At 37.4% G+C, this 24,176-nt stretch overlaps 1 protein-coding gene across 4 annotated transcripts in view; it reads right to left on the bottom strand.

Moving 5' to 3' along the window:
- The window catches only part of ATE1 (arginyltransferase 1), an 85,655-nt gene that overhangs the window by 55,568 nt on the left and 5,911 nt on the right, over positions 1-24,176 (bottom strand). For 2 of the 4 annotated variants that reach the window (XM_009635946.2, XM_035891565.1), the window contains exons 6-9: positions 21,324-21,556; positions 18,428-18,556; positions 6,952-6,984; positions 826-1,007 (exon numbers count right to left, since the gene is read on the bottom strand). In XM_009635946.2, coding sequence (XP_009634241.2) covers positions 826-1,007; positions 6,952-6,984; positions 18,428-18,556; positions 21,324-21,556 — 577 coding nt within the window. Of the gene's footprint in view, positions 1-825; positions 1,008-6,951; positions 6,985-18,427; positions 18,557-19,560; positions 19,690-21,323; positions 21,557-24,176 lie in introns of all 4 variants that reach the window. The other 2 variants (XM_035891563.1, XM_035891564.1) reach the window with 2 other exon arrangements.

A 24,176-nucleotide genomic window follows, 5' to 3' on the forward strand; every position in this document is an offset into this window, starting at 1 on the left:
TCTCAGACCTAGGGAAACTTGCAAACAGACATGTCTGGCAATGTTCAAACACAGCTGCTCCATGAGAACCTCCCTGGGAACACTACATGTCTGTGACCAGCTTACTTCATGTGAACAGAGAAGCAAAAAAGCTAAGAAAAAAATTGAGATGCTCAAATATTCCCACTCTTTCAGGGTTTTTCCCTTGTAATAATGATGGAATCACAAAATTGCTTGTGGAAGAAAAACAGTAACTCGCACTTTAGCATACAAGTCGCATTCACAGCGAAAACCATTACTCACTATTCCTACTGTTTTGCAAGACTATGTTGATAGTTAATTTAAGCCTTTAAAATTCATAGGATTACTCTCTCCACCAGACTTTCTGAAGACAAAGATAATGAGATTAACATACCTAAAAAATATACTTAGGGCTAGTACAGCAGGAGACTACTAATTCAGAAGACAACGGGGTTTAGGTACTCTATTATTTATGACCTCATATGTGGATACGTTTCATTTGGTGACTGGGCTAAGGAAAATAGGCAAAGGAAAAATTAATTCTATTCAAACAAAAAAGGGGCTTTTCCGAGTGGTTTTTAATCTTTAAAAGTATTTAGCTAACTAGTAAGATACATGCCTATTCGAAGATGATAATTGAAAATTTATTTGAAATGCAACCAACCATGGAGAATTAAAAATAAAAGAACAAACCAAAAGACACAAATACTTTGCTAGAGATAGTGCTACCAGTGTATGTTTAGACTGGAAATAAAAGCTCAAGTTTAGGAACAAGTATCAGTTCTTACTACTATGTCTAACCAGATAACAAAAATGTCCTCTTACCGTAATGCAGAGTAGACTCCCAAAGATAAGAAAGAATAGTCTGGATCATAGTACAGATAGACTGAGGACACGCAGTAGGGCAGGATATCAATTACACCGACAGCAATTATCTTCCCATCCAGCCAATACTGCTGGTGGAAAGAACCATAGCCACATTCTGGTCCATTTGGTGCATTCTCTGCCTAAGCAAAACCAAAAGAGGGATGTAACTGTCAGACAGGTAGACTTCCAGCATAAAAACAATTTTAGAAAGAATTTTAAGACAAAAGCAAATACTGTGAGAAATTACTCCTGCTATCCATGTTTAGAAAAAGTAAAAAAGGAATTTGAGAAGTAGGGAAAACAAAGTTAGTTCACTGTATCACTGTATATGTATTTTTCATACTTTGGCCCAGAGGCAGAAAGATGAAATGCAGACATTACATTGAACTGTGCTGGCACTTCCCAAAGCTGGCTCGACTGCCTAGTTCCTCCAACATTTTGTGCCATGGCAATGACCCTACTGTTTCTCTCCCCCCTGCCCCCATGTACTGGAAGCACTTTGGCCACAGAAATTCAGTTCCTCAGAGTGGCCATTAAAGTTCCTTGAGAAGAACATCTGTAAAAAGAGGTAAGGTTTACTCTTTATAAGGTTTACTCTCTATGACCAACAAAACAACTTTTATCTAAGAACCTGAAACTCTCTGTTGCAACAGAAACTGTGGAGCTGCTTCTTTGTCAGCCCACATCAGAGTATCTTCTGCAAAAAACCCCAAGGAACTCGCTACTCTTGGGTACTGTGGTTTTGGATGTGCACTGAAATATGCCTCTGAATGGGGTAAAGCACCTAGAGCTAGAAACTGATGCTTCAAATTAAGAAGAAAATGATCTCCTAATTTAAACTGTATTACACAACCAACTTTGGCATGCGATTTTCTCCCACGTCAAGTTTACTTTAATCCTGAATTCCACCATGCTCAACTTAATTATCCATCTAGTCGTGTTTTTCACTGCATTGCCAGATCTTCAGAAAGCTGCTTCTCACTCAATAAATCTGACAATATTGCCTGCTATTACCAACTGTTTTGCATTACAACAACAGAAGGTGGGTTTAATCAAGTATTTTGATACAGTAGCACAGACTGAAGAGATGATGGGCAGTAGAAGTTATTCTGATTAGTACCACATGTGTCAAAAGAAATCAACCACGTGAACAAAAATCATTTTAACTGACTTACCCAACCAATAAGTCACAAAATAAAGGCCATATAATAAAATGTTTGCATTTTCATATGGTTACATAGCATAAAACTAGATATGGAGCTACAGAGACTGTAAAAATGAAATGATCAAACATTGGAGAGCTCAATCTGCAGTATACAAGGATATTAGGCTCTGATACTAGCATATTAAACTGAGTTTCTTCTCATTCAGGTAAAGCCTACTTGTTCAACAGTTATGGTTTCATACAATATCCTCAACTTTTCAGTAGAGCCAAATGAAATCACATGGTCACTAGTAAAACTCTTAAGCTGGGACACAGTCAAGTAAGAGATTTTCTCGAGGGATTTCTCAGCACAGGTTAAGTTCTCTCAGCTACCAGGGTGCAGCCAGTGACAGAAAAAATGAAACATCTCCTGCCATGTCCAAGGGGAAACGTGATTGGTAATATAACACAGACTTGCTTAAATAAGTTTCAGTTAAAACAGATTTTCTTTCTTTCTTTGTCAAAAACTTATCATACAGGATTTAATGAATGTTAAAAAAATAGTCTAAGCCAACATGGAAAAGATTTTCACTCAAAGCAAAGTCTTCTGAAGTCAAACAAATGCTGTGTCTGTGTGTGACCTCAAACCTCCAAATGGCATCACATGGGTTCATTCAGCCACCAGACCTCTGCAAACTGAAGCATCAGCATCAGTTACAAACTTCTAGTAAAGTATAAACTACAGTTATTTCACTAATGCAATTACAATGAAATGTCTTGAGCATAAAAGAGGTTATGTTCTGCAACAAACATAGTAAGCACAGCACTGACTTCAGGCAAAACGGTCAGGGATTTCCATTACATTAAGTAAATAACATTTTAAAAAGAGTAACATTTTCCTCCTCCTTGAAAAGTTTTCATACAATGTAATCCTTTGTAATGCTTGTAGGTATTTTATTTTCTCCAGTTTCTCAATGAATACTTGGCTCCTTTAACATAATTTCTCATGTACCATCCAGGCAATTTGATGTGAAGCAGGTCTAGAACATTAAACATTTTCCTGAAGCAAGTTATACCATTTCATACTATCCCCATGTCCACCTGGGACCGTGTTTGTCTGTAAAATACACCAGTGACATCAGGTGAGCAAACCCCACCAGAGAGGGCTTACCTTATCTACCCATAAAGTTTTCTTCAAAGCACATTGGTCTTTCTCTTTGTTTTTAAGAGATGTTTTACTACTTTATTATTATTATTGTAATGGAAACTGCACTTGTTAACCCGCATGCCAGCCCAGTGTGCAACTGCAGGAGGCACTGCATACCCACCAGCCAAAAATGGGTCCTGACCATACTAACTGCATGGTTATTTTTTTCTCTGGAAGGTTTAATGAAATTTCCCATTTTGAACTTTACCCTTCTACCCTCTGCTGTGGATGAAGGAAGGAGGAAGATATGAAATCCATGCTATCCCTTACACAAAGGAGAAGAAAAAAAAAAAAAAAAGAGCCAGGAAACCCTTGACTTCTACACTCCAATGGAAGTTATTTGGCGAAGAAGTGAAGTGATTAATTCCAGCAGTTCCTTTCCCAAAGGCACACACACAACCTACCATATGGTTGATTTCTATCTCTTGGTTAGGAACATATTTCCTTTTCACTACTACATCTTCCTTTCACTAGGGATTAGTGGAGATGCTGTGAAAGCAGCCTACAAATATAGGCTGTGTCAGCAGAGAGGTAGCACTGCATGTTTTCATTAAAAAAAAAGCCAGCAATGCACCCTCACAGCAAAACAGACCAACAGCATCCTGCGTTGCACCCGGCAGAGCAATGCCAGTGGGATGAAGGAGGTGAGCCTTCCTCTCTGCTCAGCACTGGTGAGGCTGCATCAGCAGTGCTGGGTCCAGTCTTACGCTCCCCAGTATGAGAAAAATAAGGACTTACTGGGGCGAGTCCGTAAGAGCCATAAAGATGATTAAGGGGCTCGAGCATCTGAGGTATAAGGAGAGCTTGAGAAGGCTGGGACTCTTCAGCTTTGAGAGCAGACAACGCAGGGGGAGGTTTTATCAGGATGTAGAAATAACCTGATGGGAGGGAATGAAGATAAGGGAGCCAGGTTCTTCTCGGTAGTTACCACTGACAGGACAAGCAGCAATGCGTGCAAACTGAAACATGTGAAATTCAACCTGAACAGAAGGAATCAGGTTTTAACTGAGAAGGCAATCAGATAACGGCATAGGCTGGCCAGAGAGCCCATGGCATCCTTGGAGATACTCAAAATCCGTAATCCTGGACAACCTGCTCTAGCTGACCCTGCTTGAGCAAGGGGGCTGGACTAGGTGATCGCAAGAGGTCCCTTCCAACCTGGAAAATTCTGTGATCCCCTAACAAAACAAAAGTAAATCAGCTCACTGCATCACAATGTAAGACATTTTCTACAGAGCTAACTTCTGTACCTCATTGGGAAAGTGTAGTATTTGAGGTATACTGTCACCTATTTAATCAGGACAGTGATGGTAAGCTTAAAATGCTGAAAAGACTAGTGAACCTATGAAGGTACAAGGGACTTCAATAGCAGGAGACTTTGAGTATCATCATGGTGATGTCTACACCACTGTAAGAAAAAAAAAAAAAAAAATTGCCAAGATCTCGAAATGAAATGAGTTTTGATTTAGTCCTGAGCAGTGCATCAAATGTAACTAAAATATGACATTCAGCAGAAAGCAATCCCGGGAATTACAGACCTATAACCTTATCGTTTGTTATTACCTGTCCCTAAAAATTAACACATATCAACAAAAAAACATAAAGTGGAGCAGAAGCTGATGTGCTTTTCAAAGAACAAAGGTCTAGATACACAAACGCCTTTAAGTTTTTTAGGATTCAAAAGCATCTCAATACAGCTAAAAGCAAACAGAGTGAGAACAAATGATCGTTTACATAATGGAAAGCAGCTCACTTTCCGTAGCGCAGCATCTATTCTGTTTTCCATACTGGTATGTGAATCACTGAAGACTGAACAGTGTTGCAGCAAACTGAGCCAATAATTTAAAATATTCAGGATGGTTAAACAAGAGCTGAGTGTAAACAACTACAGATAGATCCCAAATATTGAGTGATTAAAAAGGCAGAGGAAATATCAAGTGTTCATAAATGCATGGACCATTATTACATAGAGAAAAAAATAGTACTATATACACATCTAAAACAATGGGTATACATTAGCAATTCACTCACAAAGATGCTTTTGAGAGCAGTTTTATGAAATCATTGATTTAATGCATAGCATCAGTTAAAATGGAAAAAGACTGAAAAGCAGATAGAGAAGGATCTGAAAACAAACCAAAACAAAAAAAATCATCATTCAACTGCATAATGCCATGGCACATCTGAGTACTGAGGCTCATTCCAACTGTTCTATCAAGACAACGTGGAGCAGCTCGGGAAGGAAAAACGCGGAGGTTACGATTAACGATGCCGTTACAGCCACTGGCCCAGAACGCCCCCCAACTCACTGAGCACCAAAACCTAGGAATCCACCCTGAGCAGTTCAGATTTTCCCTGGGCCCTTCTTCCATAAACTTTCTCACTTCGGCAGCAACACGGCACCAGGCCACGCTGGTCTTCGGTTAAGGCTCCTCCGCGCAGTTCTCCTGTGCTGAGCCATTATAACCGTACCTCTACAAACGAGGCAGTATTGGCACATGCGAAGTGGTAAAATGGCAAATGTTTAAATGTAGCTCCTAAGACAAAGGGATGAATAAAAAACCCCAAACAGTTCTCTCTACGTTATCCTGTTTACTGCTAGAAAATTGCCTAGTTCTCTGCTACTACAGACTGTATCATTTTTTAAACATTCATGTTTTGTGCCAGAGCCCATAGCCAAAACTGAAACTAAACAGATTAATAAAATGAGAAAATAGAAAAAGACAGGAAGAGTTTGGGTGTTCATACTATTTGCAGCTAATAACAATATTAAAAATTCAAAAAATTACAAATTGAAATCATGTAAGGTTTAAATTTGATTTTAAATTATTTTTGTTCAAAAGAGTAAACAGACTACATACTACTAGATTTGCTTGTGGCAACTGTTTCAGAATAAAGAATTTCAAGAATCCCTTGGCCTCTGATATACAACCCCTTTTATTTAACTTCATCTAATTGAAGACATCTGTAGTGGTGCCACACAAAATTTAATTCAAGCTTCAAAATGTCAATAAAAAGTGTCTGTAAGAAACAATACTGGTATAAACCTGGCAGGGAAGTGTGCATCAACATCTACTTAGCCATACAAAATTAAGAATATAATGGCAGTCTGCTGCCTGAGTTGACGAGGTGATAAAAGCCCTTTTCCTATAAAGCCTAATGAGCTCTATTACTCTTCAGCTTTCAGGAATGTAAAGGCCAGCGGACTTAGCAGAGAACAGCAACAAACTCTGCACACATGGATTCATTCAAACGGCGACATATCAAATTACTAGCGTAATTACTATAACCTGACAATTTCATTACAGTCACGCGGTACTTAACTCTTTAAACTAACAAGAAAGACAGTGCAAGAAATTTGCAGCAGTTTGCTTATTTGAAAGGAAGCAACAGCATCTCTCCTAAACTTTTAACTCAGATTGTAGTCAAATACCAGCTCAGTAAGTTATTTAGTAGTACATTTTTTCTTTCATAGAAATAAATCAAGCACAGAAAAGACCCAGAACTTTCTGCTACTGTTTCCTAATGCAGTGATATGAAATGCAGTGGTAGCTTATTATCCAGCAACAGAGTCCTCAGACTCCTTGAAAAGACAGTGCTATCTTTCTTACCAGTTGGTGATGATACAAATATTGCGGCACCCATCTATACCACCTACACCATAATGGTTTGCTGTCTACAGAGTGAAAAGAATATGTTCATTTCAAAACTTGCATCTAGAACGCACACATACCTCCAGAGGGGAATCACAGAGGAATCGTGTGAACTGCATTGAGGTAGATTCATCAGAAATAGGTGCCCAAGACGACAGTCCAAATATGCAAAGCAGAAAAATGAGAAAAATATTAGCAATACTTCAGGATACATTAACTGTCAGACAAATACAATCTTTCAAAACCATATATTTGAAAAACATCATCAGCTTTTAAGAGTTAAACCCTAATTTCCATAAACCATCTCCCACTTTCTATTTTGTTTAGAAGTACAGATAGATATAACAATTAACCATCCAAAGTACTTCCTTTCTATAAAACAGAAGACTTTTAAAAAATGTGATGCGAGAGAATTATCACTTTGTAATACAGGCCTGTTTCTGGTGTCTTTAATTCAAAATCACACATTACCCTTCCCTGTGACTGCCTGCAACAGGGAGTGCTTTCCCACTAAAGCAAGGACTTTAGGGCCCTCATATCTCTCAACATAAACTGCAACAGGGAGTCCTTTCCCACTAAAGCAAGGACGTAGGGCCCTCATATCTCTTAATATAAACTGTTTAAGTCTATTTATATTCAAAATCATAAGCAAGACTGTTTTAAGTCTAAGAGGAAGATGGAAAAAAAAAGGAAAAAAATCAACTTCCTGAAAGTGCAAGCATTTCCAAAACTCAGTTCTTTACTCAATACAAAATTATGTGCTGCAGATAATCAATCAAAAAGGCAAGGTTTTAATGATCTGGAACCTGTTCAAGATTCTAAGAGTAATAAAATACAACAGTTATTTATTTACCATCATTTACTTATTTGATACAAATACTTCCTTGCTGGTAGATTCCACATTAAACATGTTACAAAGTTCTGGTATGTATTTAACCCCAAACCACTCCTTTGTCAAAAAGCTAGTATGTGTTACACAGTTTAACTGCCCCTCTTGGAACAGCCGGACCATTTAATAAGTCAGCAGTTCACAAACTGCAAAGTAATAGTAAATAGGAACATTTAATTAAAAATTTGATAAAAAGAATATATAGAGACACCTATAAAAACCTGACTGTTGTCAAGATTTTCTTGTCAAGAATTCTATGAATTTCTGAGATTATTTAAAGAAGATTATTCTATTTAAAGGGGAATAAAGAAAACAGGGTGATTACTTGTCAGTCATCCCATTTTTTCCCAGGGAAGGAGAGGAGAGGAGAGGAAGGCAGGCAACAATAAAAAGCACCAATATTGTAAGCTGCTGGCTTCGGACAGAGTTCCATATACAGCCTATGTAACTTTATCTTTTCTTCAGAAGGTGCTATAAAGCAGATTTTAGAAATAAAACCCACAGCCTCTGGTAGATATATAGATCAATCTGCAAACATTAACCGGACCATTCTCATTGTAGCTCAGAGCGAACACAACCTTAACCTTCTCTAAGACTGTGTCTCTAAGAAAGTGCATCTGTTGATGATAAAAGAACAAGACTTTGCAGAAGTCATATTTCAGACTTTTCCCCCTCAAACACACAGCAGTAGACTTAAGTAGACTTAAACACAGATCTATGGATGAATGGTAAACCTTCAGACACAGACTTTACGAAAAACACTGAATTTCTAGATGGTGCTGGTGAAGACAGGGGATTGTGCATTTCCTATAACTAACCATTTCACATCTACTCACCACCGCTCTAAATTACTCAGAGTTTGGAAAAAAAAAAGTGCAATATTGTAATTAATTTCTAGAATTTTTATTGATTTGGTGGATAGGGAGAGAGAACAGGAGAAAACAACAGGTAACACTTAAAGAAGAAAAAAAAAACAGTTAAAAATTTTAATTACTGAGTTATGCTCCCATAAAAAAAGAACAGAGTTACAAATTCCTACACGAGTGCATCAGTCCTTACAGTCAGTGATTTCAGAATGTGCAGGCTTCAGAAAAAGTAAACCACGTGTTATTAATTTTCCTGTCAGAAGACCCCCAATAGTTCTTAATCTGTAACTTTAGCTTTATAGCGCAAGTTAAACCCTGTGGGTGAGAAAACTGAGCCAACAACACTTTTCAAATAGTTTTACTCCTTCTCCAGGCTCTGCTGTACAGTGCCTTGGCTCTGGGGTGAGGGGGGACTTTTCAATTGCACCTGAGCGTAACTGCTGCTTGCTGGGGCATACGCACTGTTACAGCCATCCATACTGCTGGCTTAACTGCACTGGAATTTGTATCACAATCTTACGGGGAAAAAAAAAATTATTGCAAGCCTTGTTACATATTATTTCACCTGTTGTTACATGCCAAAGTTTGCAGGTTAGACAACTTTCTTAATCAGGTCCTAGAAGGCTGTGAATCTTCTCTAGAAGTCATTTAAGAAGCAATTACCCCCAAACCCAACAGCTTTTTGCTGTGGGTTTCTTGTGTTTTTTTGTTTGGCTGTTGGTTGTTTTTAAGAAAGAATTTAGTTGACACATAGAGCTGGAGAGTTTAATAAATATTTTAGATCCACTGACCTCTGCTGTTATCTCCTGAACCCTTACTCTCCCCTCCTACCCTCAAACCCACAGCACACTCATCATAACCCAGGAATATACCTAGTCTATACATTTATTTAAACTGAAGTAAAATTCAGTTTCTAAACTAACAAACTCATTTAATACTGCAAGATTATTACGAACAAAATTAAAAAACAAACCATGAAAGAAATACAGTCAAAAGCTGGTGTTGCATGTAAAACAACTCAATCTGTCACACAAAGACAATTAAAATTCCTTTCACAAAGTCATGCTTTTCTAATTTTAATTTCAAACTGAATTACATAAACTTTTGTCTTTTAAAAACTATATAATATATATGAAATCCACAACATTGTTTCTTTGGTGCAAACCAATCACTATTGCCAGAACGAATCAACAGAAAAACATGAAATAAGTTCATAATTAATAAAACTAAGAGAGGAACACACCACTTTGAATTAAATCAAAGTGGGGGGAAAAAAAGCAGAAAAATAAAAGGGAGGTTTGGTTCAACGCAAAGGTACTTGCTCGAGCAAAAGCGCATGCACAGCTTTGAACAGCTGTAATAAAACTAGAGTGTTAACGCCTGCTTCCTTTTACAAGTGGGGGAGGATATTCAGAGGCTTTGGATGCTAACCCCGAACAGGTTTCACCCGGCAGCTCGGTAACTTTCTGAAAGTGAGAGTTACTGATGTCACACAATGACATCATGGCCTTCGCAGGAAAGAAAAGCTTTGAACCATCATCACCAGCAACTCTAAAATCATCCAAGATCTTCAGCGCAGAAGAAAGGTGTTCATTTGTAATTTTCCCTTTGACAGCATTAGCGTTTGCTCATATTTGCAATTCACTGTCAAGGAAAACTGAGTATTTGCTCTTTTTCCTTTGCGTAAAGGAGGGATGAGGAATGGACATGGGATTTGGGACTGTTTTATTTTTTTAATCTAATCTCTGAATAGGATTAAAATAAAACAAGGTGGTAGTTGTTTTTTGCTTTTGTTTTCCATACATGTGCCAGGCTCATAATAAAATAAAAAATAATGTTATGTGTTTCCATACAGAAGCCGAGTCATACAACCTACAGTTCCAGTGTATCAACTTCGTGTGTATCACGCAAGTTTATTCCCTCTTCCCACCCCTGTTTTCGAGCCCAACATAATGAATGCTTTCCCATCTTTGCAACCAAAAGTGGCCAAATGAATGTTAGTGTACCCACTAACAGGAACGAGCCACAAAAAGACAACATCCTTTCTAGAGGGCTCCTGGCATCTTCCCTATATATTCATTTTATAAAGAGTTTCTCCTCCTCAAGCAGGGCAATTGTTAAGTATCTTACATATGCAGGGAAATGAAGAGCTAGGGTCCTTGTAAAAAAGTAAAAAATAAACAACAAAAAAATAAGTCAAACTTTCATTTCAGTAAGGCTAGAAGCAGCTATTAAATGACACACACACTCCCCCCCAAAAAACCCCAAACAATTAAAAAAAAAACCTATCTAGGAAAACAGATTGAAATTAAGCTGGAAAATGAACAAAATTCTGTAACTTTCTGTAAAAAAATCAGGAGAATGGGACAAAATTACATGCTTACATGCTTACAAGGAAAGACAATGCCAAGCCATCCTGCTATCCTTGAAGTGGGCACTGTACTGGAGCTAAGTCAGCAGAGGAATCAAAGACGCAGTCTGGGGCTGGATCTATTTAGCATTTTCAACAGTGACTGACAGAAATACAGGAAGGCTAATAAAATACAGTTTCAGAGGTATCCACAGACCCAACGGTGAAGAAAGAGCCTTCGAAACATAGCACACAAAGGAAGAGAGGATTTACATTTGAGATGTGCATTTAAACTTTAGTTTTCAGTACAAGAATTGAACTAATGAAATAGAAATAATTGCTGATGGGACAGAACGTACATTTCAGAATTACCATTTCAATTCCCTTATGGAGTGATAGAAGTCACTGTGGCTTTGCTCAGAAGAAACTCACTCTCAAAATAACGGAGATCTGTCAGTCTTAAAGGTTTTTTTTATTTTTATACGGACTTACATAGAAAACAGTGTCAAAATCAGCAATAACCTTGTAAACTGTCATGCAAGAAGAACCTGAACTGAAACGATATGACTATGGACAAGTTGGTTAATCGTCTGGATGCCTAAATTCTTAGGCTCTTATAAGCATTTCAAGAATAAAATCCATGAATCCAGAGCACTACAGTCACAAGGGCCACACAAGTGAACAGAAGGCACCAGGCTGACACAGAAGAACTAGCTGAAAGTCTGCGAGCCAGCGTTATCGGAGATCTGAAATGCAAGCTCACTGCAGCGAGACGCTCAGCCGCAGCAGCCACCAACCACGAAGAGCCAGCCATCAGATTAGCGCTGCCATCAACCGAAACGATAGAACTAATTTCATGAGCATTGTCAAAACATATGGCTGCCGAGGCAAGCTACAGAAGGTTAAAAATAACCACAAAGGCTACTGATTTTTTAAGCTTTCTCTCACCAGAAAATAAAAAAAAGAGGAAGCTAGGTTAGAGAGACCTAAAAGTCTGCAACTGGCTGCTGATAGCAGCTTTCAGACTGATCAGACCATGCTTCTTGGCATTTCCCAGGCTACTCACTCGGTTCTCTGTATTAGTTCAAGTGGATTTCTGGGAGGCAATTAAAAAAAAAACTGGGAAAGAAAATAACCCACTATACCTATTTCAGTAATTTTTTGCACCTTTTCAAACAGTGTATCTTTTGTGTGTTGTGAAATTCTTTTCTTCCAAGACAAATATTTAGTTAAGCACAAAGCAAAGAGAGCGTCCAGCTCGCCTCACAGGGGGAACGGAGACACATACTATTTTTCTACAAGTTTGTCATTATAAGACACTGATGAAAAGTTAAATAAAACGTTTGCTTCAGAAGGTCTAAACAGCAATAAACTGTTCACTCTTGCTCTTTCTGGAAACTACTGTAGAATTTTTATGATCTTTTATGGAAATGTTTTCTAACTTGTGTAGCTGCCACATAGCTTGTTTCAGTTACACTTCAGCTGTGTTTCTTAAAGACAAAGACTACTGTGAAAGACTTAAAGCCTAAAAATCACATTAATGGACTGGGTGCATTGTATCAGTGTTTTAAACCACCCAGATCAATCATTAAGTTCACTAGAGAATAGGCAGGAAGAAAAAAATGCTTAATTTCAAATTTTTACACTACAATGTTGTATCCAAAACCCAAGTTTGGAATGATAGGCACTAATTTTTTTTTAGCACAAGAACTAAATACAGCTAAAGAACTAAACTAGCTGAGAGCTTTTAGAGATATATATGTGTATGCGTCTATAAAATACGCTGACAGCTTCTATAACTGATTTCAAGACATATTTTTAAAAAAGACAACATTGGGTCAGAAATGCAGTGCCTCTGGTGAGATGATACTCATTAAGGACTGCTAGAGATATCCCCTGTTCTATCCCAATTAGCCACTGATTACATCACTGGGATCAAAAAATTTCCTTCTTGGGATGAAAGGACCAAGAAGAAATGTTTTCACTGTATTCATTTCATTTAAAATCTTTGCCTCCAGAGCTATACAGTTCCACATCTGTATCTATCATTTAAATTCCAAGAACTACATTTTGACATTTCATATAAAACACAAAAGACATGCAGGTGGCAAAATGTTCTGAAACATTTACATATATATTTCCATATACTTCATTAATCATCATGAAGCTGGGGTAGCGTTGGATCATAGCATCTTCCAAGGGATTTGTATTTTGCAAGGCCCTCCCTGCATTTCTTACACAGGAACACAGGTATTTTTGCTGTTGAGCAAGAGTTAAAACATTTGCAGATATGGATTGCCCTTAGCAAAGCCAAAGACAAGCCAGATCTATTACTAATCTTCCTTAAATCCAATGCCCTCAGACCTAGTTACTGTCACTATCTTGTTTCTTTCTATCATGTTTCTACCTTATTTTCAGATTTTTGTACCATAATTCTACAAAGCTAAAGCATAAAATACTACCTGGTCACTCTGATAGTCTCATCAGACGTTTCTTGAGGTAAAATCAGCAGTACATCCTTAACAAAAGCTACTTCCACTGGCACTGTCCAGCACCAGCACTTGGTTCAGTTATCAAGGTATTTCTGCCTCTTGGGACTATACAAGACACATGAAAAGTTCACTCTTCTGTCTTATTCTCAATCATCCTTCTATACACTAAGCTACACACTTTTCTCCCACATGCTATTAGAAGTTACTCAATCTAAAAAAAACCCAACAGGTTTCAAAATCTTATTTATCCATTTCTCTGTGCTTGAACTATCATGACAAAGCTAGATTATGATTTGTTATATTTCTTATGACAAACAAAGAAAAAGGTGGACAAACCTCCATTCATACAATGTGTTTGCATAATTACGGTACTCTTGATCTGCTGATCAACTCTATAATTTCTGTTCCAACTGATCTTTCACAGAGAAACAACACATGTTCAAATAAAAGGATGCTCAGTCTACTATCTCCTCTCTGGTCATTGTACAAGTATCCCTCTCAGTTTTTCTAAGCTTTCAATTTTTTTCGCTATAGCTTGACTCATTTCACAAAATAAATATAACCACCACCCAAGCAGAAAAAACCCCAAATAACTAATGTGACATGTTAAGTAAATCCTTGCAATTGATTACATTAGTGGCTTTTTGTAGGCTATAGACATGGATCTCATATTAAACATGATTATAGTTTTCCACTACTTTAGCAAAAAAGAAAAAAAAACAAAACCAACAACAAAAGCAACCCACCCAACTAAAAAAAGCTAGTGAATAGCAGCTCTGTTACATTGGGACAGCACATTGCAGCTACCGCCTTGGACCTGAGATAAAGGTCCATATACAGTACTTCCATAAAGGGCCAGAAGAAATGCATGGAATGTGACAAACACTAAAACAGATTCTTCCCTTGCACATTTTCACAGCTTCCAAAAATGAGCAGTCAGGGACTTGGCTAATTCAAGAGTAGCCTTGGATAAACTTCTCCAACAGGCAGTGATATACCTATTTTCCATGATTGTATCCTCCCTCATTCAGAAGCCATTTATACTTTACCACTTAATGATCTATTGAGGTTCTCCCTAATTCTTCTATTTTTTCCAACAACTCTTTTTAAGGTAGGAGTACATATATTACTAAAACAGTGGATGATTATGCATTTACATAGCAGCATAATAAGCTCTTGTGTTCCCACAGAGAAAAACTGAAAAATCAGTTCTTCCACAGCACTATTTAAGAGCAAGCATTATGAAGCAACCTTTAATTAGAAAATCATTTGCTATGTTTTTCCTCAGGACACCAATTCAATTCAATAAAAACACGCCGACGTAAATATTCTTAGGTGCCAATAACTGAGCATAACATCAGTACTTGACTGCACTCCGAAGCACAGAGGCAACCAGGGCAGTTCTGAAGCTGCAATCCTGTAGCAACTGAACAAAGGTTTTTGAGAGGGTTGAGAAGATTTCCAAGAGAAGTTCAATTTATAACAGACAAACTAAGAGAAAATAGGATAATCAAGAGTTCAAAAGCCTATCCAGAAAATAGGTGTAGCTTTTATGTCAAGAGAAAAACAGATTTGAAAATTTTTCTCTTGCAAGCTAAACTGGTTTTAATTCCAGGAGCAAGGAGATACTCAAAAGTGTTCCTAGAATATTCACTTATTTGGCAGATAGCAAATATACTTCTACCTTACCAAATCCTCTACTTGCTAATGAGAGTGGCACTGAAGACTGTGATGATGTTTCCATAGAAAAGGCAAGGTTTCATCACCACAGCAGTAACACCAACTCCAGGACTTGGAAAAAGTTGTGAAATTTCTACCTTGCTTTTTATTAAAACAAACAGAAGCCACTGCCTCAATCAGGAAACAGTACTGCATCACCAAAATGCATCCCAGGACTCTCAAACTTAATTCTTTTTAATGAACACACACTATTATTAGTGCTACTGCAGTCTCCATCAGAGATGCAGAAGGAGAGGAGAAAGTAAGGAGAAAAAGCCAAAATTCAAGAGGACCCACCATCTTGAAGGGCACTGAAACACCAGTTATCACTGGTCTCAAAGTGACACTAACCAGAGAGTGCCTGGAAGTTCAAAGAAATCTTTAGTGTCAATGGATTCTCTGTCCTGGAAATGATCCATTCCCCTTTCTCACGTAAAATCTTGACGAAGAAATGTATAGACATTGCACAGGTGCAAAAAGAGGGCCTTCTTTCACACTCATTGAGCAATAATCAGCTTCATCGTTCACATACCTTTTGTTAACATTGTGAACTGTTGTATAACTTCCCACATTAGTGTTACTTTCAAATAAACACCAAAATTTGAAGTCTACTCCTAAAATTGCCCTTTAATGTAATAAGGTAATATTGAACTAGTCTAGCAGCTAATATGGGCAGACAGTGTATTGTAATGCCAACAATCCTAGAATATATTCCAAAAAGAAGTTGTTAATATGTCCCATAAAATTTTTTGTTGGATTCTGAATTTAAATATAGACAGGTTTCTGAATATGAAGTGTGCAGCCAAACATAAAATTACATACTTTTCCTAAACTAGGAACTTCCCAAATGCAAAAGTGTGCAGGAATCTCCCTGAAAAGGAGGTTCACCTACCATACACAGATATATTAGCTTGCACAGATTAAAAACTAAATTTAATTTTTAGAGCAAAAAAATTCCTGGATGTTTGCCAATTTAAAGCCTAAAGCAGACTCGTTACTACCCTGATAAAAAGCCCTGCGTATAGGACAGAATTGCATTCTAACTTTACTTAAAGAACTGCTTGGCTCCATAATGTCTGTATGATGTGTTAAAAAGTCTGAAAAAGAAGACGACAAAGTTTGAGATCTTTCAAATAGCATTTTCCACCCTTCCTTTCAGTAACTTGGATCAGTTTTACCCTACTTGGTATCTACTGTTCTGGAAAGTGACTTAGATAGTTCTCCTCCCATACAAATTCAGTATTAAAAAAAAAAAAAGGCTTCTAATCTACATCAAAATACATTTTGTGTAAAGTATTCTTCAGTTTACTCCCTGCAGGGATCAAATACAAAATGCTTTTGATTGAAGTGAGAGAGCTTTAGTGCCTAATAACTGTGAATAGAAAGACCTTCTTAGCCCAAGTCACGTGAACACACAAGATAATTTACTAGTGCTAAACAAGGACCTAAATTAAAAGCCATCAGCATCAGTTCAAGTTTTTACATTTACTAGAAGCTTCAGAGAAGATCTGACGTCTCCTCTGGAATATTACACTAAGCCTGAAGAAACATGATGCAAGAGAGAGAAGGCAGAATAGGGGAACACCTACGGCAAGTAACAAGGAAAAAGAGGAGGATGAAAATCCATTAAACTATTAGCAGTATGAACCTAAATCCATCTCCTTCCTATTCAACAGCAATTCCCATGAGACTTTACACCTTAAGGTGGTGGAAACTGGAACTGTCCTTAATGCATCTTTATAAGCTTTCCTCCCCTGGACACCCTCAGTTTAAAAACATAAGTTCCATGGGTGATGAAGGCCATCAAACCCAAGTCTACACCAAACCACACGCTCTGACCCAAGCAGAGGTCAGATGAACTGAGAGCTAACTGCTGTTCAGAACTGAGCTGCAAACTGCCATTGTGATTTGGCTCTTGATACTTCATGATGTAATGACTGCATTAAAAAAATCCATAATTTTAAACAAAGAATAAGTAAGTATATGAAGTTCTTACCACCCTCTTTGCAGCAACAAGGTTTTCAGAGCAAAAGCATGGTGGAGTATATGCTACATCTGAGCACTAGGGCTGAAATACATTCATTGTAGCAGACAAATCAAGTCCCTAATCAGGCTAGGTAATGCCCGGTACAAATCTAGTAAATAGCTCAATCTTTCCTGGCATGTTTCCAATTTTTACCTTATTATAATTAACTCAATTTATGTCAGTAATTATAAAAAGAGCAGAGACTACTACTTATTGTTATGAGTCCTATTATTTTACAAAACAAAGTGGAATAAATTTTACGGCATTCACAGTAGCATTACAGAGATCTCACAAAAAAGCTCTCCTTACACTCTTTTGAACTAAAGCCAAAAATGATTATGTGGTTTTATTATTCTACCTGGAAAGCAGCCACAGCTTGCTAGGTATCACTTCTGCAAGTACTGCTCTCAGGAACAGAAAAGTCTGGCTAGACAGCTGATCAATACTGAAGTCTTACATTTGCAGTAGATAGAAACAACAGATCTGAGGTAGCAGGTTTATTAATTCTGCTAATGAAAATGTTGTGCCACCTGCCAGAGAAATGGAGAATAGCTGCTTGTTTAGAACGCTACAAGTACTTTTTTTTTTTTTAAATTTATTAGATTAGGATTAGCATCCTGTAAACACCATTTTAAAAGCAGGCTTTAAGATACAACATACTCTCACTGAATCTCAGACAATCAGCTGGCAGGAATATTTTTGCACTATTTCTACTGCAAAGGTGAGTTCTAGTTGAGAGGGATGCTTAGCAATTAAATGCAAATAAAACTGACAGTTTTTTAAAACATTCACCTGTTAAATTAAGCAAGACAATAAAAAATTCAGGAGAAATGTGGAAAAGGTACCAAACAGCTTTAAAGCAGAAGATGCTTTAACATCAAAGAAGCACTTCCATACCATTATCCCATTTCCAGTGGAAATCTCAGTCCCAGACCTCTTTACAAATCATGTACAAACTCTACTTAACTCATTACTAACATTGGTGGGTTTGCTTATGATGGTACATAATCCCTCTCTCCTCAGCTCAGTTTCCCCCGGGCTGAAGCCTGCAACAGAAGCTTGCTAAAAACCACAATGCTTCCCCTCCCAAATGGAAACTCTGATATTTTAATATTTAGAATCACTCTAAGAGACACCATTTCCCATCATTTAACTGTGCATTAAAAAAAAAAAAAAAAAAAAGTGTTCATAAAGGTGCATGCAGTGAACTGTACCTCATTTTCGCCACAGTCAGAAGGTGTATCCTTGTGTATAGCCATCTGATACTTGGCAAATAAAGTGGCTGACTGGTTGAAGGATGATTTGAACTGGGGGTCTTCAAAGGAGACAGGTACTAACCTCACCTTCAGAGCAAGGAAAATACAAGCATACTATTTTGAGTGCATATAATCAGATAATATGCTTCTGAAGGTAAGGCTAGTGAAAGATCTCCTCCGATCCACTTCAAAGCCTCTGAAGTCAGTTTTCTACTTCAAACATCTAACAAGAAAATCCTCCTACAGGGGAAAGTCTGACAACTAACACTAAGCTTAAACTGACTGTCAATACTTCCATTAAAGAATAAAAACTGCAGAACACTAGAACACTTCAAAGCATCAGTTTGTTCGACCTATTTTTTGACCAAGCTATCTAACAAATCAACCACAAAATTTATTTTCATGGTACAGTCTCAAGGACTTTTTAAATGTATTCTTTTTAACAGCACATCACCCGCCCCTGTTTAGCAATTACATAGTCTTGCTACGTATACTTTTTCTCCCAATGCCTGAATTTTTTTCCTTTAGAGAGGTAATATGTCTGACAGTTAACTATTACACACCACCTGATCATTACAAGAAGCAGTAACGACGTGTAATTTAGATGGAGTGCACTGATTACTTCTTGAAGGGCTTTAATTGAAAACATAGAGGTTTAGAAAACTTCACTCACGTGCTGGCCCTGATCATGCTTGTTCCTCCTTACGAAGGATTCAAACCAAAGCCAGTAACACTAGTTATCAGGGTAAGTGTCCAGCTGGTTTTAGTTCTTGTAAGATTTGTATTTATAAGGCCCACAATAACCATCTCCAAAAGCCTCATCCTCTCCCTCTTTTACCCCATAGCATCCCTGCTTAACTTCCTTAACTTTTCTGTCTGCAATTAAGATCACATATTTGTGGCACTCACAAAGAGATATCAAAAGAGTTTGCACTTTCAAGACGTTGATTTTATTTGATCCAGTATTTTACATGCTCCTGAGTATATAATGGATACATGGATATAAAATCCACATTTGCTTCTCCTAGAAACAAGACACATGAAATGGAGGGGAAGCTGAACTTTGCATAAAATTCATTTGGCCTTCTGACCTGATTTATAGTTGGTTTATCAGGTGGGTCCTTGTGAACAACCATCTGGTAACGTTTATAGACCTGGTAAGACTCCTGAAATGTGGCTTTGAACTGTGAACTTGGTGGAGATGATCTCACCACCCTCACCTTCAGAAGAAGTCAAAAACATTTATTATTACAATATCACGCAATAACTATATATTTATACATATACAAATATCACAACAGAGAAAAATTTTGAATTCCTGCACAAGGGCCCTAACAATTTAATTAATATTGGCCAATAGCCTTCCAATTCTTGAGCTCAATTTAGGCTATTCAAGGCTTTTATATTTACACTGAATAACATACAAGGTTTTCAAACCACAAATTAAGATGGCTAAAATGTCTATAGAAGAACTACACAAATAATTTTCAGCACAACAAATGGTATGCAGATTGACATTTTGGAGAGATTTTCTTTATTTTTAAAATCTTCTCTTGTAGTTGTACACTATACTGAAAAATAATGAATGGAGCCATGCATTTGGAAGACTTGTATCTGTGTTCTTTAGATAAAAACTATGTTTTTTTGCAATAATCCCAAGGGAATTTCTTGATATTTTTCAAATTGAGAAAGGAAGACAAAATAATGTTTCCAGATTAAATTATGAGTTAATTGCAATAAGAAGTTATCTGTCCACCATCACCCTTACACAAAAATAAAATAATTGTTTTTTAAAAAAATCTATAAATTAAAAATTATTCTTAGTAAAAATGATTGCTCCCTAACCAAAAGAATGCTACCGCATGAGCACATTTAAGAACATATTCATTTCAAAAAACACTTAATTTTCAGTATGGTTTTATTTTCACAAACAGCATTGGTTCTGATCTACCAAAAAAAAAAAAAAAACCACCCCACACCACACTTGACAGCCATAGTAAGGAGCAAAGACAATCTGGTAAAACACTGTTGGAACCATCCTCTTTCTAATTCTCCCTGCATCTGCTAAATGAAGATGTTCAGACAAAGCCATCATAATTTTGTTATACAACTCATCAGAAAATCTAGAGGAGTTAGTGAGATGGAGCAATTTCATGGCTTCTTGTCAGTTATTCAGGGTGAATCTTCTAAGTCAACATCACTACCTCTTTGAATAACTACGAAAAGAATGTTAAAAATTTATCTTCCAATACCACCATTGATAATAGCAACTCCAGGACAATACTTAAATTCAGATAGTTTTCCAGCTTCCAGGAACAACAAAAAAAAAAGGTTTATGGGTTAGGAAGTCCAAAAGTCTTCCAGTATATTAAGCAAAATTTTATACCATCACTTCTATGGCTTCCAAAGACATCAACACATCTCAATGACATTTATAAAGAGCAGCTATCTTTTTATCTGTTTAATTTTATGAACAGTTATTGCTTTCTTGTCAAGATACATTAGCATAGATAGATTAAGTATTTATATACTGCAGAACTAAATATTGAATCTCCCTCATCATTCACCACTCAATTAATTCAAAGTCTTTCACTTTCAAGTCACACCGTATGAAATCAATTTACAAGTTATTTGGGTAACTGTACTGGTCTCTGCTACGACTGACTGCAAGTGCAAGATTACCCTCTTGTGGTGACAGAGCTGAGCTGCACCATGTACCTATCATGCAGTACCACATATATTCCAATATATTCCATTCCATAAAGTCACAGATACTAAACACCTAAGCATTTCAAAAACTCTTTAACTAGACTTTTCTTTAATTTGCCTCCAACAACAGTGCATGAGAAATTACCTCTAATTTGTGCGCTGCATCATCAGGTAAAGAGACAAAAATGAAGTCTTCAATGGTTTTAGGTTGGTTTGGTTTAGATTTAGAGTTTTGCAAGAGGAAAACTTGATCTCCTGCTTGAAGTGGAGAGCCTTCAAATGTGCACATCTGGTTCTGAAGGATCTTCTGCAGTTTTCTTTCTTTCCGTATGTCCTTTGCTTTTCGACACGGTGGCTTGCTTAGATCAGCCCCTTTGCCTGCAAGGGCACAAGCAAAGAATTAAACACTACATTTTGCAACATATAGGTAGTTCTTACACAATCACTGAAAAGAAATGGTTAAAATCACCATTAATTGCAGACCGTAGTCTGAACGTAACATCTTTCCCATTTACAACTACTGACAACGCCTGATGCCAAGCTAAGTTGCAGTGACTTTTCCTCTACGGCTGTTTAATGCAGCACTTTAATATGGAAACACCTTGACCATGATTCTACTCCAGAGCCAAGGATATCTTTAAGAACTAAAACAAAAAGACTTCCTGCTAAGTCTGTCCTTAAATCATTTTGCCACATCCCCCTCTCAGAAACAAAGAAAAGCTCCTGTTTAATGTATGGTATGATGGTGTACTGCATCCAAACAGCTGCAGGATCAGCTTGAAATACTGAAAGGAAAAAAACCACAACCACAAAACCTCAGCCAAATTCAGAGAATTGTCCCACTGCATTAAAACCCAGGTGGCTACACAACAGACTCCTGTAGAATACACACACACACACACACACAAAAAAAGCATTTATTTTTTTGTCACCTGGAATCCTTATGCGGTACGCAGAAATGCTGCCAATGCCAGCACCACCAGTGCCAATGCTACTAATGTCACGTAAAAGAAGAGCAGAAGGCTACATGAGCTCACACTGTTACTTAAAATGATATTGATTGTCTTTTTTTACTAATTCACTTTTATCAATTTACCTTCATCTTTAACAGATGAACTGTTTGTAACATTCTATTTGTGAAATGCTATTTACTTAAAAGAAAAGTCAAACCTAGAAAACAAATGGATCAGCATGGAAAACAGTAATTAGTATGACAAGAACTTAGTTTTAAAGGAATATAAATCCAAAGATATGAACAAGTAAATATGTAGAGTGGTCCGAATTCGTCAACAAAGGGATGAGATTAATTTTATAGTTAGGACAGTAATACAAGACAAAAAGTAAAGATATAAAAATGCCAGTACTAGAAAAATTAATAAGAATTTTCTACAATTAAAAGAAACAAAAAAAGAGATGGCTGGTCCCCATGCCACCCACCAAATGCACTGAAAGGATGGTTACCAAACAAGTAACCTACTTACAAGTAGCAGTTTCCCTAGACAGTATTCTTTTCATCAATACTGACTGTAAATCCATATATTCAAATTTGTAAAAATTACAAAAAGACAAAAAGCAAGAAACATTTCCCTAACACTCAGTGCTGCCTTTCGTCGTTCCTTATGTTCTATACATCACTGCTGGCTAGTCCATGCAGCACACGCAAGTAACTGAACCCCGTACCTCACCCTAGAAACTGCGTAAGAGCTGTAGGAAGGGACAGCAGGGCAGAAATAATCAGTTTTCAAGGAATACCTGTCTCAGCCTGGCAGCTGCTGTTGCGAGTTCCACAGAGAGAAAAATCACACTCAAAATTTCATCAGCCACCAGCTAATGTAATACAAAGTAACTCTAATTCTCCATTTTGTATTACTTTTTTTTTTTTAAGGCAGTGGTAGATGAGATGGAGGCCAAAAAAAGAGCCGTAATATTAAAAAAGTCAAAAGGTAAGGAAGAGTGGAAAAAACTACTCCCCTATAGGGAAACAGAGTATCTTGCTCAGAACAAAAACTGTAACAACTATTATGGCAAACTGCTGAAGAAGTCTTCTATGCCGTTAGCGTTCTCCTGAATTCCATGTATTTGCAAAAGACACACTGGCAACTTGTGAAAGATTTAGCTTTTCAGATGGGAAAGTACCCTGAACAGCGAGGTGCTTTCATTCGAAGCATTAGGGAGAAGACACATTTCCAACTCTGTTAATTTTTGTAAGAAATAAAGAAGAATCCAGACCCAGACTTAACTACGGCTTATCCCACTTCACTCTCCTGGAGGCCTGGAAATTACATGGAAATTGTGTTTTTTCCAGAACTCCTGTGAAAACATATTTGGAGCTTTCTTTCCTCCTCTTTCTTCTTACCAGTAACTTATTAGCCAAAAATGACATCTTTCTTGTCCTCTGCTGGCTTCAAACGTTCCCATGGACGATGAGAGCAGTGATACCCTTCTTCAAACTGGAAACGGTGAGAGCACTGCTAATTTTAAAAGCTCACTGAAATGCTTAAGAGTCACTTCACCTGCAAAGAATCTCAGCCTTCAGAGCCACTGCCTGCATCTTTCTTTATGAATAGATACACCATAGAAATTGGCAAAATACTTTATATTGGGATCAATTTTCAAGTATCAGTAAGGCTGTAAACTATTCCTTTTTAATGTGCGTACCATAGCGAATTTACGGAGTTTGTAAGTGCCCTCCCAGGGGAACTTAGCAGCAAGCTCTTCATGGCTCACCCAGAAAGTCCCAGTCTGGTTGTGCCTTGCAGACTCCCCAACAGCTGAAATGTTGAGAGCATCTCAGGGACTTGGAAAAGGAGCTCATAGCACCAAACCCACGCTGGCACTCTTCAGGCACCCTACAATCACGCTGCAGGCTTTATTATTCAGCGTTCTCACCTCTCAGCTAAGGTTTCTGTGTATTTGTTTCATCCACACATCTAAAATTGTTCACCAGAAAAGGACAAATATTATGAGGAAATTACAGGCATTATGTGACCTGTCCATG

Source organism: Egretta garzetta, unplaced genomic scaffold (assembly GCF_000687185.1).
Source record: "Egretta garzetta isolate BGI_Z169 unplaced genomic scaffold, ASM68718v1 scaffold393, whole genome shotgun sequence".
In the NCBI taxonomy this organism is placed as follows: Eukaryota; Metazoa; Chordata; class Aves; order Pelecaniformes; family Ardeidae; genus Egretta; species Egretta garzetta.